The sequence below is a fragment of the Equus quagga genome, chromosome 4, assembly GCF_021613505.1.
Source record: "Equus quagga isolate Etosha38 chromosome 4, UCLA_HA_Equagga_1.0, whole genome shotgun sequence".
NCBI classification, from domain to species: domain Eukaryota; kingdom Metazoa; phylum Chordata; class Mammalia; order Perissodactyla; family Equidae; genus Equus; species Equus quagga.
This window is the reverse complement of record NC_060270.1, coordinates 14,392,676-14,410,268: the sequence shown is the minus strand read 5'-3', so window position 1 is coordinate 14,410,268 and position 17,593 is coordinate 14,392,676. Positions and strand designations below refer to the sequence as shown.

Sequence of the window (17,593 nt, the reverse complement as noted above, 5' to 3'; positions counted from 1 at the left end):
CTCACTGGACTGTGTGCTCTGTGCATAACAAAAATAAAAGCCAAAAGACAGTGACTCCCATGTGTCATTGTTCCAGACTCGTTGTGCTTACTTGACCCTTATGATCAACTAGGTTTATGTTATGACATTTTACAGATGAGGAAAACTCAAGGAGGTGAAGTAAATTGCTCAGTCACAAGGCTAGTAAATGGCAAGCCAGGATTTAAACACAAGCTCGAGTCTCTGTCCCCAAGCACTGTACTACAGTGCCTCTACAGGCATGCTATGAACCTCTAATGATATTTATGACATTTTATTGTAATTATGGCCAACCTTAGAAAACCCTCATGGGCAGGGGCCCTTTCCTCTTCATCTTTCTAAAGGTCATGCCTGGCAGCGTCTGGGCAGAGACTGGCCACCCTGCCATCCTCTAACAACCCTGTCTGGCACCAGGCGCCATGGTACACACAGATGATTCACATATTTTTGATCTGTGCCTTTTGTTTGGTATAAAAGGTAACTCAGAGATTGTACTTTTATTGCCCTGTATACTAACCTGTTTTATATGTCAGGGACCACTCCCAGGTTTGATGATTTGTCAGGAGGACTCACAGGACTCAGCACATAGTTCCACTCACAGCAATGATTTATTAGTGAAAGGATACAAAGCAAAATCGCAAAGGAAAATGGCCTGTGGGGTGAAGTCCGGGAAACCCAGGCACAAGCTTCCAAGATTCTCGCCCAGTGGAGTGGCATGGGTTGAGCTTGACTCCCGTGTGAGCTGTGACAGCACATGTGAAATGCTGTCCACCAAGGAGGCTTTGGGAGACTCAGCGCCCAGTTTGTACTGGGAGCTGGTCACTGAGGCAGGCCCTGCCTGGCACCTACCCAAATCCAGACTCCCAGGAGAACAGGTGTGTGGCACTGACGACACTGTTTGTACAGACAGTTGAGACAGAGTGAGCCACTTTTACTGGTTCTGGGAATGGTGGAATGCTCCTAAAATCCAAGTTCGCAGACACCAGCCAAGGGCTAACCTTGTCAGCAGGCCTCTCTGAGGATAAGCAGTCGGGCCTCTCATGCTAGCTCTTCTCAGCACAGGAATCTCATCCCAACACTCTTTCTTCGATACCTACGTTTCTTGAATTGTCCTCTGACTCAGGTTTACCATCTGTCGATTCCCTAAGAAGTTTAATAAATCTTTGACATATGCTCATTATAGATATAGATATATACATATATACGTATGTCATGTTGTCAACTTAAAGAAGTTTTACTTTGACAGACATAACTTAAGTGGGCTAAAGAAAGTTCAGCCAAAATGACAAGTTAGAAAACACCAACTCAATACTGATTATCAAGACTGATTACTGCACAGGTTCAGTTATTTAAAACCTTTATATTTGCATCTCATCTTTTCTTACTATCTCTGCACTGTAGAAAGTTCTCTGACTTGGGTGGGTAAACACTTGACTATTTGTACTGAAGGCACATATTAATAAAAAAGGAACACTTCTGCAGGTAGCTAATAATGGAGAAAGATGAATTTCCTCTATGAAATATGAAAATACCTCATTGTTTAAGAGGAAATTCCATTTAAATATATGACATATGAGCCAAAAGTTAGAAATGATACGGCTCCTTTATATCACTGTAAAGTTTGGAGCCTTTAAAAAAGGATAACCTTAATTTTAAGCTCAAATATAACATGTAGGATATAATATATAAAGTAATATCCTTATTTTCTGAACTTTATTATGCTTCAGACATTTCTCAAGTCATTTCAGATTTCAATAAACATTTTCCTATATTTTGTAAACTGCATTTTAAAATCAGAATTTTACAAATCTCCATATACAGTGATACCAAGCAAAAACCAAAAAATTCAAGCTTTATTAACAATTCTAAGTAGAAGAGAACACAAGAGCTGGCATGGTTAACATAAGCATTAGAAGGTAAACATCTTCTTAATAAAAAAATAGGAAATATTTTCATGAAAAAAAAAAAATCAAGGATTGCAGGAAGGAGAAAATTTTCCTAACAGCAGCTGATACTTCCTTCACAATTTGTATCACTTGTGCAAATACATTATTAAATAAATAGGTGATATTTACCAAACAGAGAGAAGAGGAAAAAACCTTTTAAGTATCAGGGTCTTTCATTTGCTATCCTCTTGCAATCTTCTGGATCCATTAGTCTACATACCAACTAAAAATGTGCTTCTAGTTAACTACAGTTGAGAGTTTATCAATTAAGTCATCAATAGTGTAAACAAGAAGTTGAATGTCTGCTTTTTCCTTCATTCGGTGATCACTATGTTTTCGGAGGATGACATCCACGTCTGTGCTGACTACTCGGTCAGCAACCTGCAGGGACGTATGCCAGGGGACGATGTCGTCCTTCATGCCATGGAGCAATCGGATAGGGCAGTTCACAGGAATGGGGCTGTGTAACAAGCAGTGGTGCTCAGCTTCTTTAATGAAACTGTACCGAATGTGATACACTCCTTCTTCACTGTATTTTGATGGCATGGCCCACACGCCTTTCATCTCTATTTCCTTTTTTACCTATTGGGAAAAGTGAGGAAAATAAGTTTTAATGCAACATAAACACATGGAATAGTCTTAAGTGAAGGAAAACAATCCTTGAGGAAAAGAGACAACAAAAATGTAATAACAATAATTATCCATAATTAAATACTGTGTGCAAGGTACTGTGACAAGTATTTTACACGTATTATCTCATAAGATCCTGATAATAATTCTGTTATTATATCATTTTTACAAAAGAGAATATCAAAGTTGAGAGAAGGTAAGTAACATGTTCAAAGGTGAAAGGTAGTAACTGTTGTGGCTAGGATTCAAACTTAGATTGACTGAACTTTACCAGGTAACATCTTAAATCAGATGTTGCTTCATCCCAACAGAAAGGAAAAATGAAGGGAGACAAATAAATAAGGCCTTAGAATCAAGCCAGGTATCATTTTTATTATATGAAATTAAATCTTAGAAGTAAAAACTGTTTAGGTTTTAAAGTCATAAAACTAAAAGCACCTACATAAGAAGTTACTGAAGAGGATGGGGCAGGAGGAAAAGGAGAAGAGTCAAGCACAGAACTAAACATGCAAAATAAGCCAGTGGTGACTCTGGGACAATCAAACACATGCAAGTTCAGGCTCAACGCAAAAAATGTGTAGTTTGTGCCTTCCAGAATCCTATGGAATGAGAAAAAAAATGTGCTTGTTGTTTTGGATGATAAATACTTCCTGTAAACTGAACAATGTTATGTCTACTTATTTCCTTAAAATTAAACATTGGGTATCTTTTGATTCTTGAAGAATTTTTTTTTTATGTAGATTAGAATTTATCTTAAACAATTTTTCTAATTAAAGTAACATACTCATTATAGAAAATAAGGGAGATATAAAAAGTATAAAAAGAAATAGATCACCCATAATCCTACCTCGTGGATATAACAACCATTAATATTCTGGCTTATTTTCTTCCAGTATTTTTCTATTATGTATTTGGTTTATATATATATGTGTGTATATATATATTTTATATATATATAAAATATTTAAAATACATATCTTTTACACATTTATCTGTCATTTCCTATGCCATGTTACTCATTTAATACACATACTTCTGGGTTTTAAAAAGTTCTATGAGAAGTTTTTAAAGGCTGCATAATAGTCCACTGTAATTGACCTAAGATAATTAACTTGACTATTCCTGCACTGCTAGATATGTCCATGAACCCCTCGGAGCATAAAGGTTTATCTGTATTTAATAAATTCTTTGGAAAGATTATCAGAACTTAAACTAATAAACCAAGATGTAAATAGTTTTAAGACTCCTGAAACCATATAACATGAAGGGCATTTGTGACTAGAAAAACAGGTGGACATCTTACCAAAAACAAAAGAAAAAAAGTCACACATAACAAGGGCTGGCCCAGTGGCACAGGGCTTAAGTTCATGGCTCTGCTTCGGCAGCCTGGGGTTCAAAGGCTGGGATCCCGAGCGCAGACCCAGCACCACTTGTCGAGTCATGCTACAGCAGTGTCCCACATAAAAAACAGGAAGACCGGCACAGATGTTAGCTCACACACATGCACCACAGATAACAGATTTGAAAATTGTGTATTTAAATTTTCAATAAAGATATTATGATTTTTTCCATGTTTAAAATTGTAATATATTGCAAATAGGAAAAGGCAAACAGAATTTAAACAGTAAAAAAGCACACTATAATCTATATATATTTAGACATTTTAATGCATTTTTTAAAATTCCAAAAAGATTTACTGATTCAGTGAAAAAGCTGTATGTCTCAAAGCTATACTCCTAAATATGTCTCCAAATGATTTGAAATTAATGAAATTCTAAAAAACTAGAAAATTTATGAAATCTTAACATAGGGTTCTCTGCATTAAAACAACATGTGAACCAAATATTTAAAGCAAAAATGATATTCAGATATCCTCAAACTACTCAGGACTGCTCTTGAATTTGTAATTTCAGTAATTAAAACTTAGTTTCACTGGTTATTAGATGAAGTGGGAACTATGCTAATTACTTGGACCCAGTTCATAATTGTTGCATTTTATGCCTCCTCGCCCCCCAGGTAGCTCTGTTATCTGCCACTGAATTGAATGAATATTGTCCATTTGGAGAAAAAATTTAACTTTAAAAAATGTTATATGCCCCAAACCCTCAAAAACAAAAAGTTCATAAACAGCAAAAAAAAAAGCATTAACCAAAGAAAATATACATAAGTTCTACACTAAGAAGAACTGTATCAAGGTAACATTGTTGAAAAGCTTGGATTCCAAACAGCTGCGCATCCTGTCTGACGCCCTCTAGTGACCAAAGGAGACAATGATCAGAGTCAGGTTAGTCGAGTTCCTGCACAATGATAAATGCTGGGTCTTAACATTCCCAGGGCTAAAAAAGACAGTAAAAAATCTCCATTTCTGCTCACTTGACACCGTCAGGGCTATCTGTTTGTGTGGAGAAGAAGAGATAGTGGTCTGAGTGTCCCTCTTTTCTTACACATGCTTTTAAGTTAACAAGGATTCAACATGTTTCTTTTAACAACCATTTGCTGGTCTGATTTAGGAATAGCAAAGATACGCCCTGATTTGCAGGCTACAGATCTTCTCAGTCACTCAGCGGGTATTTAGTGGGTATCTCCCACATCCTCCCTCTGAGTGATGTGGATACACGCACATAAAAGAAATGTTCATAGATCTTGTCATTTCCCATAACCGAAAAAAAAATTGTTTAATCAATTCCTTTCCAATCTGCCATATGTTCTTCAAATAATTTCCTACCATGAGAAGCACCTGAGTTAGAGGATGGAGCAAGGGGTCCAAGGTTTAGAGGCAGAAAGAGTCAGTGGCAGAAAAATTTAGCAGCATGAGGACACTGAGCAACTACGTATGAGAAACAAGTGAGAAAGTGAAACAAAATCAGAAATAGGAGATAAGTGCAAGGAAGACTAGCTTTGTAATTTTAGCCCTGAGAGGAAATCATATGAAGAACGTGACTATGCAGACAACGTCACTGCTGAAGGAGCCAGCAAGAAGGTGAACTAAGAATAAACATAGCACAGATACAATATATGGCACTGGTCAATGCAGAACTCGAGGCAAAAGGCAATGACATTCGGGGCTGGCCCCGTGGCCGAGTGGTTAAGTTCGCGCGCTCCGGTGCAGGTGGCCCAGTGTTTCGTCAGTTCGAATCCTGGGCGCGGACGTGACACTGCTCATCAAACCACGCTGAGGCAGCGTCCCACATGCCACAACTAGAAGGACCCACAACGAAGAATATACAACTGTGTACCTGGGGGCTTTGGGGAGAAAAAGGAAAAAATAAAATCTTTAAAAAAAAAAAAAGGCAATGACATTCTACTATTCAACACTACACACACACTCTTCCTTCTGTTTATTGCTTTTCCTCCTCCTCCTGCTCGCCTACTCTGGAGCAGTGGTTCTCACACTTCACCTGAGGGGCTTGTTAAAACAGACTGCTGGGCCGCAGTCCCAGTCTCTGAGTCAAGAATACGCATTTCAGGGGCTGGCTACGTGGCCAAGTGGTTTAAGTTCGCGTGCTCCGCTGCGGCGGCCCAGGGTTCGGATCCCGGGCACAGACATGGCACCGCTCGTCAGGCCACGTTGAGGCAGCGTCCCACATCCCACAACTAGAAGGACCTGCAACTAAGATATACAACTATGTACGGGGGGTTTGGGAAGATAAAGCAGAAAAAAAAAAAAAAAAAAAAGAAGACTGCCAACAGTTGTTAGCTCAGGTGCCAATCTTTAAAAAAAAAAAAAAAAGAATACGCATTTCGAACAAGTTCTCAGGTGATGCTGCTGCTGCCGCCTGTGAACTACACTTTTTGAACCACTGCTCTAGACTGTTTCTTTCTTTAATTTTCTGGGTCTCAGGCTTTTCAGGATCTACTTCCACAGGTGAAATTTAGATACCTAGAAAAAGTATGCCCAAGGAGAACTCAACAGATTGCAAAACACAAAAAATAACATATACAACAATAAACAGCTATTCCTTTATGCTTTCAGACAACTGAAGTGCTTAAACATATGTCCAATAGTAAAGTATAATAAACTAATTACCTTCACAGTTATTTCAGAAACCTCATTTCCACCATGATTTGCTGAAGAACATGCTAATAATGAAAAGCACTTTTTCTTTTTTTAAAGGTGAGAATAGAAGTAGGAAAAGTGTGCCAACTAAGTGTGTGAGCCAGGAATGGCAAATCTCACCTCCTGTGTGCTAATTCTGGCTGACTGAGTGTGGGCTTGGAGGGCTTGGCTCAGGGAGGCTCTGAGGCTTTCAGACTAAAAAAAAGTTTCATAATTGCTTAGCTCAGTCTAACATGGTCCTAAGAATAGGTACTATTTCCAACATGCCACCAAATAAGAATAAGAGGTACAAAAAGAGATCATGATGTATGATCCAAATAAGGAAATGTGATCAATAAAGAAAATTTTGCTAAAAAAAGGAGACAAAGTGTGATTTCATCAATGTGGCTCAAATATTTGGCAGAATGATTTGAAGGGACTGTGAAAAAAAGGAAACCTTAAACAAGAGACCAAATAGTTAAGGCAAAGAGGTACATAGATAGTTACAAGATAGAAATAGTTACAAAAAGACACAGTTACAAAAAGGCAGCGGACACAGAAGATGGGCCAGTATTAAGTCAAAGGGCAGATGACAAATGAACAAATGTTCAAAGAAAGGAGGAGCAGAAGACTGACAGGAGGTACACACTGAGGCTGCCTGTGACTTACCTCAACAGGAAGCTGATTAAACTGTGTCACCAGGCCATCTACAGCTGTAGCTACACCAATAAGGGCAACTACCTTCTGCGGCCGTGCAATCGCAGCATGAAGCATAAGCCATCCACCGAGGCTAGATCCAACTAGTATCTAAAAATAAAAATATGGATAGTTTTAAAGAGGAATTTCTTTTTTTTTTCTCTAAGGGGAGTGAGTAATTTAATAGACTGTATGTACTTTTCTTCTTTTATACCATTGGCTCCCAGATTTTTAACATTCTGCACAAAGTGGAGTTAAAATTATGATTACTTTTTGCTAATTAGGTTTACAATAAAGAATTATAAAAATAAAATTTGTAAAATGAAAAGTAAAATGGTACATTTTATGAGAAAGTGAAAATGATAGAATAAGTTTAAATCAAATATCAAAATTGTTAAATTTAAAATATTAAATAAACTTTTGTATCCAAAGAAACAGCTCAAATATCAAGAGATTAGTCAACAATTATCATATTTAACAAAAATAGTCACCTGTGGTCCTACAGCTAAGTCATCAATTATAGAAAGAACATCTTTTCTCCATCTTCCCACTGTGCATTCTTCTAAGTTACCATCTGAATTTCCAACTCCTGAGTAATCAAACCTGGAAAAACGGAAAACACAGACCTGTATTAGGTATCTACCCATATGTTTGTTTCTCCGATTTTGAAGGAAGGTAGCACATTAATTATTACAATGCCTAAAACATATTAAAATAAAACACTGAAGTCAACATATATTTCAGCAAATCCTACTGGCTTAAGCTTCAAACATTTCCTAGAACCACTCACTTTCTCACCTCCTCCACTGCTGCCAGCCTGGTCCAAGTCACTGTCCTCTCTTGACTGCACTAATGCAACAGTCTCCTAACGGGTCTCTCTGTTTCCCCCCATAGTAGTCAGGGATCCTTTGACAACAAAAATCATGTCTTGCCACAAACCCTCCAAAGGCTTTCTGAAATCTTTAAGTAAAATCCAAAGTCCTTACCATACGCTGGCCCCTGACTACCTCTCTGACCTCATTTCTTACTGCTCTCTCTCTCCCTCCCAACTGTATCCTCACTTTCCTTCTTGAATTTACTAGAATACACCCCCCATGTTCCTACCCCAGGAGTTTTACATCAGCTTTTCCCCCTACACAGAATACGCTACCTCCAGATATCCACTTAGATGGCTCCTCTCTTCATTCAGGCCTTCGGCTCAAATGTTACCTCCCCAGAGAAGCTTGCTCTGACCACTCAACCTAAAACTGTGCTTCTTTCATCATTCTCTATTTCCTACCCTGTTTTATTTTCTTCACAGCAAATGTTGAACTTGACGTTATATATATTAGATTATTCATTTGTGGTCTGTCTCCCACACTAGAATGGAAGCTCCATATTCACACAGACTTCGTTTTGCTTACCACTGTTTTCCCAGTGCCCAGGTCAGTACCTTGCAAATTTAACAGAAGGGAAAGAGACCAGAATCAAATCCATCATCACCAGCCCATCCACTTAAGTTTGCTTCTCCTTCCAACTTCCTAGTTCTCTATGCTCACAATCTGTCTCATCTATGAGTTTTACTTCTCCTTCAAGACTCAACTCAACAAACCATGAAGCATCATACCAGTCCTGCAGATTACCCTAAACCCCAGTCACAGGGAACTACTTCCAACTCCTGGACAAGCCCTGTCACAACTTTGAGCCTCTGCATGCCACTCCACTGCCTAGAAAACCTTCCTTCCCCACCCAAACTCCTAGTCATCCCTGAAGCCACGCCACCTCGTCTGAGTACTTGGACATAGATGCCTGTTTAGTAGCAGTCAGTCACTTTCTTTTGTATGTACTCAATTAACACTTTTCATATCGTGTATTGTAATCCAGTTTTAAATATCTGTCTCCCTCTGACTAGAAAGTCAGTTCTTCAAGGGCAGACTGTTTCATTCAAGTTTTTTCTCTAGGGTATAGCACACTGCCTGCCCTGTACCATCCTCACTCACTCTCATTTCTTCTCATGTTCACCCCTTTCTCTTCAATTTGGTTAAGACCAGTATCTCTGTCATCTGAAACCCAGCCTATCTCCTAACCGTGTCGCCAGGACTCTGTTTTTTCTCCAAATGGGTCCACTTTATACCTGTCAGGTTTTTTCTGAAACATTATATTGATATGGCATTATGTTCAATGGCTCCCTGTGACATACAACACAAAAGTTTAGTGCTTTAGCCTGTCTTTTTACACCATTGTATTCTGGTCGTCTCACTGACCTTTTATCACTTCATCAGAGGAAACTATTGCTTTTGCCAAATTGATCAACTTGTTCCTAAAACAGGCTCTATGTTTTCTATCTCTGTTTCACACCTCATCTAATTCCTTCACCTGGAATACCTTCTCTCCTCACCTACATTTCTAATATCCTCTTTCTAGAGCTTAGTCCAAATGAACCTTTTCTTGCTGGAAAGGCTTCCCAGACAGATTGAAAAAATAAATCTCTACTTAATGAAATATCTATAGAATTCATTTTTATCAGTCACAATTAATTTATTATATCCTGCTCTCTAAGAGTCATGTGTATACATGTGTCTCATCATTCCTATGAGACTGTAAGACTCTGGAGGGGAATCTTATTGTCTTATTCTTGTGTTATTTTGTCCTTGCCTTCTTCATAGTGGCTAGGCATGTAAACCGCACATACTATTATAATACATACTAAATGCACAGAAGTGGAAAGTAAAAGTAAAAAGAATTACTTTATTCAAGTTTAAAGCTTTCATGTTTTTCTGATTCTTAAACCTGGTAAAAGCTATAAATTCCATGTTTTTCGCATAGATATGCGAAGACATATGTGATATATAGTGTATACATATTTTCTTAGAGATACGAAGTGAAATGATTTTGGATCCTTGGGAAACAGTGTAACAAGGCAGCTGCTGAAGTCTAACCCAGTTATCGTTTCTCCTCAACACAGGGATGTAGGATAGAAGATGGACTGGGGAGAAGAAGGGAGAAAGGCCCGGCTAACTCTCTTTTCCTCCCCTTTAGTGGGCAAATGGGCATCTCTACTTGCTGCATCCTTTACATTTGCCTTCCAAATACACGGTGAAGACGTAAAACACAGGTAAAGCCCCTTTAAAAAGAAAATATAAACACTCAGTGATACTAATAGGCTACAAGTAAAAAATATAGTTCATTCTTGTTGAACCCTAACCAAGAGACAAAGACAATTCAAACACATTCAGCAGTTCAGGACCTTTAAATACAGTAACACAACTCTATCCTAGCAGCCTCAATACTCTGGGATATATTCCCAAATCTAGAATTTAAAATTCTATTAGAAATAATTATGAGAGAATAGCAGCCCTAAAGCCATGTGCCATATTCCCGAGCTCTGACTCAATCTTATTTCAGGCATGGTGACAGAACATTAGGAGACCATTTTCATATAGCCATATGTACTATTTCTTGTATACAAAATTAACCATTTCCTCATTCAAGATCTAAATTTTATAGCCAAAATCACAACAAAAGTAAACTGAGAAATTGGAGTATAAATAGAAGATAAAATCTCTTATAACAAGTGAAAATGCAATCAATAGTTAATAGTGATTAGATTGCAATGAAGTTTGATAAAAGCAAATAAAGAGGAACTTGACCAAATTAAAAATTTGCAGTGAAGGGCTTTATTTTATAAGGATTTACAAGATTGACTTAGGCTACATTTTAATACAGCACTACTTAATAGTCTGTGCCTATTATAATTTCATCACGATTATTAAATACACCTTTAAAAAGAAAATGAATTTTCATATGTATCCAAGATGCAAAAAACCCATAGGTGTCTTATAGGGGGACAGGAACTGGTTATAGTTCTCATAGTCTCAATTCAAATTCAAGACCTGGTAAAACGGCAATTTCTTGAAATTCAAATTCTTTTGGGGACAAAAAAGGAGAATGCTGGCAATTTTTCTGATATTATCATGTTTTGCTCAGGCTAGTTCCCCTTCCTGGATAGCTCCTCCTTCTTAGCCAAATCCTAACTATTCTTCAGTGTTCCTTTACAAGTCTTTTCTATCCACTTCGACCCCCGGTTTTCTCTCACCATCTACAAATAAGCACACTTCTCTTTTGACACAGTCCCATTCTGATGAGTATCTTGGCCTAATTTCCCATACATATTTTATCTTGTGTTTTCCCACCCTGATTAAAAGACCCTTAAGGGCAATGACCATGTTTTATAATTCTTTGTATATTTCACAGCACCCAGTATACTGCTAGAAAGTCTGCTTGCAAAAGATACCCCAGTCTTTACTGTAACGGCTCAAAACAGATTTTTAAGAGTTCTAGGCATGAAAATGAAATAATTCAGTTAATTTGAAAAAAGATGACTAGATCCATATACGTGACATAATTTCTTCTAATATATTGAACAAATAAAGTCTAAAAGTTATTTTATTTTCACTTATATTTATTTATTATTTTATTTCTAAAGTTGTATTTTCTAGACCTAATGAGTGAATATTAGTGAAACTCCTAACAACTTAGATGAACAGACTTTCAGGCTGTTAGTGCTAGAAAAGAATTCAGATTATCTTTAGTCCCACCTCCTCCTTTTTTACGATGAAGAAAATAGGTCCAGGGTTTATTAACAGATTCATCTTGTCACAGTTATTGCCAGAATTAATTCTAGAACACATCTTTCTTGAATTCTAAGCCAGTGCTCTTTCTACTAAACCATACTATCTCTTCTGGCAAATTAAGCACTAAATAAGTGATTGTTACATGTAAACAAACCTAATAACAACAATGTAAACACGTCATTTTACTAAAATAATTTTCAACACAAAATATCAGGAATTGTGAAGTCAAATTTTAGTTAAACAACACATATCCCTATTTATGCTTATACATATTCAGATTACAGGAGTGAGAAAGAGAAAACTCAGTAGAAATGTGAATTATACAATACTGATTTTATAATACTTTTAAATACATATATTATCTTAAACTATGTATCTTAAAACTAAGAAAATAGTCAAATAAAAATCCTAAGTCCCCAATGGAAAACCACAAAATAATTACAAGAAAGCCAACTACTATATTGGTTTATTGTCATTTTAAAGAACCTTACTTATTATTTACAAGAACCTTAAATCACAAGATGAAAATTTACAAAGCATTAAAATATATCAATCTATGAAAATGTTGGCATTTGCTTCAATTGGTTAGAGCAGAAGTCTTTGATATTGCCACGCTAAATGGCAGTAATATTTTCTGTGAAATGTGTTGTTCCTACCTTATATAGGCGTGACCAAGAGATTTGCAAAACTCCTCAATTGCCAATGCTTTTGTACCATTCATATTAGAAATATAGCCAGGGATGAAGATAACTCCCGGACTTTTGCCTTTTAGCCTCTTATAAGCCAGGTTTGGAAGGTCTGGTCGACTAAGGAAAGAGATTGATGTCTTTTGTCTGCAAGCTAAACAAAGTACACAAAAAATAAACTAGTTTGCAAATACGGGTTTTGGAAAACCATATATATTTTCAATCTTAACTTTCTTAACTCATCAAATTGATGTCAAATACTATTTCCATTTCATAGGAAAAACAAAAACAGATGAAGCATTAAACTTAAGTCTGTGCATGATTATCTTTTAAAATCTTGGTAAAATCTGTACCTTTTTTGAGCAAGGTCCAATCTTGATTCTTCCAAAATACACAATGAGGTGGAAGTTTCAAGGTAACAGAAGACAGAGACTTGTCACGAATGTTTTCCTGTTGCTGCTAAATCATCTGCCCTAAATAGTATCAATCAACATTCAGATTCACCTACATTAGTTTCAGCTTTCTCTTGTGAGATTTTTGTCTTGTTTTTAATTTTTTTAATGTTTGAGGAGTTTCACATCTTCTACTTTTTGGCGGGGAGGGGGAGAAACAAGTTTGATCTGCCCTTGGGAAATTGTTTCAAAGGGGGATGTGCTGTGACCCTTTTATTACTGACTCCCTCTCCACCCACAAAATCATGGCCCGTGGTAATAGCCAATCATGATTCTGTATCAGCTGAGGTGGGTTCAGTGCGCAGTTTCTTCAAAAGTAACCTTGTATAGATATATGATAGTATCATTTTTGGAAAAAGATTTCTCATAGGACTCTGCAATCACTGCGTTTTATTTGTTGGTTTGGCTTTTTGTGAATGGTACACACAAATCTCAGTACAATTTAAGTACAACAGCACAACCGGTAAACCTTAAAAGGTTACTCCATTTCATTGTTTCTAAAGTTCTTTCCCTACCATAAAATCAATACTTGCTCCTAAAAAAAGCAGAAAAATATTTTAAAAACAGTCATTTCTACTCCCACCTCCTCCTTCCAAAGAAATTAGTTTGTGTATTTCCTTACAGTCTTTTTCTGGACCACCAAAATCTCTTCTTTTATTTACAGGAAACCTCCTTCCACTTTACTGTGGCTAATGAAGGCTCCTCAGACTCCTCCATTTGAGCTGCTGAAGTTTTCCTCATTTTGGATTTGAGAAGTTGATTTTTGAAAAACTGAATTGAAGGCCTTACATCTATCCCTTTTACATGTAAGCTGGTTTCAAAGTTTCAATATATAGTGAAATATGCCATATTTAAAAACTTTCAGTGAAAAACAGGGTCAGCAGGAGCCAGTTATGTTGGTTGGCAGATTGTATCAGCAAAAATGTCCACTCCCTGTATCTTAGCTCAGCACTCAAAAAATCCTTCCTATCCTCTTCTCGATACTACTTGCAGCGCAGGAATTTCTCCCTGAGTCAATTACAATTTATTTAATTTTGGTGAGTTATAAGCGGTCAGGTTCTAAACATTATATCCATAAATGATTGTTTGTGTTATAAAGATTAGTTCAAAGCCTGGGCCATTACGTGCTTAATGAATGTTTGCTAAACAGATGAAGGAGTATTATACTCTAGTTAATGAATTGACACACTATACTTTGCCAGAGGAACATACATATAACACGCCTTTTGGTTGTGTACAATTAAACGTAAGTTAAACTGATTACATACGTTTACAATTTTTAACACAAAACAAAGGGTATCTGCAATGACAATTTCCATTCTATGCATCTGACAACCGTGTAGCAAGGGTGTGAACACAACAAAATCCCAAAATACAAGGAGGTAATTCAGAAATACTATATATATGGGAGGGTGAAGGTGGGTAGGGTGGGACGGGGAAGAATCAAACACAAGATAGAGAAAATATTCAGGTGCTCTGACATGGGGTTCAAATTCTCATTTCCTTTGTAGAGTAATGATTAACGTTTTCACTGGACCGGGAGCATCGAGAAGACAAAACTAGGCTTTAGGCTTAATGACGGCGTCTACACTTTTACAAAGAAAATGTTCATATTGTAAATTCCCTCAAGTTAAGGGAGGGTAGGTCTAAGCACCTTCACACAGAGTCACAATCTGTAAACCCCTGAGAACCCGCAGAGAAAGGAAAGCAAGAGCAACTGATAATCAACGTTGGCGCCCACTGCAGGGGCGGCGGGCAGAGCAGGCTGCTCCGGCTGCTGAGCCGAAAGCGCCGGCGGGGCGCGCCGTCCAGGACGCCCGGGCCCGCGGCACAGCCCCCCTCACCGTCCGCGCCAGAACCGCCGAGAGAGCACAGAACCGGGGTCCCGAGAAGGGGGCAGCGCATTTCTGAATGGGGCGCCAGAAACCCTAGACAGGGACGGACGGAACCCGGGGTGTTCCAAAGAACGCGTCCTACTCCCGCCTTTCGGACACTGACCTGGGAGCCCCCGTGGCGCCCACTCGGGGTTCTGGGCAAGTAACGCGCTGACACCACGGTGAAAGCCGAAGGAGATGGGCGCCCGGCCCCACCTGCAACGAGGCAGCCGAGCGGCCACAGTCGCCATGCCCACCCCCGCCATCTTCCCAGGGCTCCCCGCGCTCCACGCCGACCTACAGAGACGCGCAGAGGCTACGGGAACCGGGGCTGCGCATGCGCCGCCGCCAGGACGACGGAACTTGCTAAACAGCGCTCGGGGCGATTGGCAACACCCGCAGAGCGCGCATGCGCAAAGCGTCGTCGCGCTTGCTGGTTTTTTGCCGTGGGGCGGTTCTCGTCGCCGGAGTGTTTGCCTGTGACAGTTTGGAATGTTAAGTGGCCTGAGTACGCTACTTTCTCAGTGGGCTGGTAGATATTTCAGGGCTGGAGGCGCGGAGAGGCACTGTATCCAGCGTTCCTAGACAGGAAACCATCTGATCATCCCGAGGACATTAGGGAGCGGAAGCATAAAATACTAGACTTGCTGCCTGACTAGTCGCTCTCACCCGCTGACACTTTAAACCTGTACCGGAAATGCTTCCAAGATCTGACCTTAATCCTGCTTGTATAAATACCTGGAGTAGAGTCGAGCATTCACCGCTGCTTCGCCCCCTCTCAGTTTGCTTTTGTTCTAGCTCTTTGTATGCCTCACTATTGAATAATTGAATTATTCTGACTCCTGCCTCATGCTCTATGCAAAAATAAATCCCAGTCGATAAACGATCTCAACGGAAGAATAAAACAGAGGATTAAATACACTTGAGGAGAATATTTTATAGTCTGGGGGTAGAAGGGACTTTCTCAAGCAAGATTTGAAATCTCAAAACCGTAAAGAATAAAAATGTTTGTATCCGAATTTAAACGTTTTGAATGGCAAAAGTCACCTCGAATCAAATGAGAGTCTAGAAAAATTGATTTTACAGCATCGATAAAAGAACATTAATATTTCTATTCAGCCTGCTCCTAGAAATAAGAAAAAATATATAATTCCGATAAAATTGGCCAACAGCTGTGAAGAGGCGGTTCATATTTGTAAAGATGACGTTCAACCTCACTCATTGAAAAATGGGAATTAAAAAAATAGCATGCCTTTTTCCCCACCCATCAGATTGGCAAAAATTAAAAAGAGCGACCATTGGTGAGGATGCTCGGAGATCTGTCCTCAGGTAAGGTTGGCTGGAGGGTGGACTGCTAAACTCTTTTGTCTAGTAATCTCACCACAACTATTACAATTTAAAATAGGCATCATTTTCAATGCCCTTTGACCCAGTGCCCCAGTTTGTGGCTATCCTATAGAAAACAATACAAGTTCATAAGGATGCATATTATCTACTACCACTTTTACAGGCAAACAGAAGGAAAAAAAATGGAATGGCCAATAATAGAGAAATGGTTGAATAAATAATAGAAAAATGGTTGAATAAAGGTACAAGGGTTTCTGGATTCCAGCTCTGACACCCTTCGAATTAATTCCTGGGGGCCTCATGCATTGACAAGTAAGGCCTTATCTAGTTTGTTTTCTACATAAAAGTTATTGTGGCCGGTATACTACTTTGAGTCAAGCCACTTCACTATCTTGGTCCATAAATTTTGGAGCAGTGATTGGTGTTGGGGTTAAAGGCAAAGGTTGGATACAGTGAATCCAGCCCATCTTTGGAGTCTTGAGAACCTGTTCTATTGCAACACACTGGAAAAGCTAGATGAATAGAAACTGAAGCGATGTCTTTCTTGAGAGGTATAATGCCAGAAACAGATAGCAAGGATGGCTGCTGGCTTTCAGGACACACTCCAGAAGATGCTGAGCTATTTGCCAGTTCTCCATTCAGCCTGTGGTAGGCTCCACAGGGACTAAATGGCTGTGATGCCGTCACTTCACCATCCCTTCTGTCTTAGCAATAAACACTTCTCCCTATGGTTTTTGGACAGTTGCAAATATTTTCAGTCATTCCCATCCCAATTCTTTCCGTTTATTTTTGCAGATCTTCTTGCATTTTATATGCAGCAAAATGAAAAAATCTGACTTGTCCTCATAGCGGGAAAAGCACTACACAAAAAGCTGGAAAACCCATGGATCGTTCTCTCTATCCACCCTTCCCAGTCTAAGAAATCAGGAAAAACTATGGCTTGTGTCACATGAGGATGTTTTTACTGATAGTGAGGGGCTTGCAGTAGACAAATTTGTGTCCATTGACCTGACATTGCTTTCATTAATAGGGGTGAAAGGACGTATTGTTGAGGGCCATTTCTCTCTCTGAAATCTGCACTAAGGTTCAGGGAGACAAATGAGGTCCCCACCAACTAAAGCCCTAGAGTGATACTTCACACCTGAGTGATGTTTTTCCCTATCAGATAGAAGGATAAGCAAACCCGGTCCTTGTAGTCCCCGGTAATATTTGTCTCTGTGCAAAAAGAGAATAAGAAGTCAGGCTTCTCAGGGGTAATTTCATTTTGTAAGCAACAGAAATGTGACCAGAGAGAC

The 17,593-nt window shown here is 38.7% G+C and overlaps 1 protein-coding gene across 1 annotated transcript; it reads right to left on the bottom strand.

Moving 5' to 3' along the window:
* Positions 1-604: 604 nt before the first annotated feature.
* Positions 605-15,340, bottom strand: ABHD10 (abhydrolase domain containing 10, depalmitoylase). The gene is made up of 5 exons (XM_046659611.1): positions 15,076-15,340; positions 12,596-12,779; positions 7,818-7,929; positions 7,300-7,437; positions 605-2,546 (listed from the first exon to the last, which is right to left on the bottom strand). The coding sequence occupies exons 1-5, from the start codon at positions 15,215-15,217 to the stop codon at positions 2,202-2,204; spliced, it is 921 nt and encodes a 306-aa protein (XP_046515567.1). The 5' UTR covers positions 15,218-15,340; the 3' UTR covers positions 605-2,201.
* Between the last annotated feature and the right edge of the window lie 2,253 nt (positions 15,341-17,593).

What these genes read in the sequence shown, in the direction of transcription:
- ABHD10 (XM_046659611.1), bottom strand. Translation starts at nt 15,217, where the DNA reads ATGGCGGGGGTGGGCATGGCGACTGTGGCCGCTCGGCTGCCTCGTTGC. An exon ending in ACTTAGCTGTAGGACCACAG is followed by an intron (nt 7,438 to 7,817) that starts GTGACTATTTTT and finishes TTTTATTTTTAG; the next exon opens with ATACTAGTTGGATCTAGCCT. An exon ending in TTAATCAGCTTCCTGTTGAG is followed by an intron (nt 2,547 to 7,299) that starts GTAAGTCACAGG and finishes TTTTCCCAATAG; the next exon opens with GTAAAAAAGGAAATAGAGAT.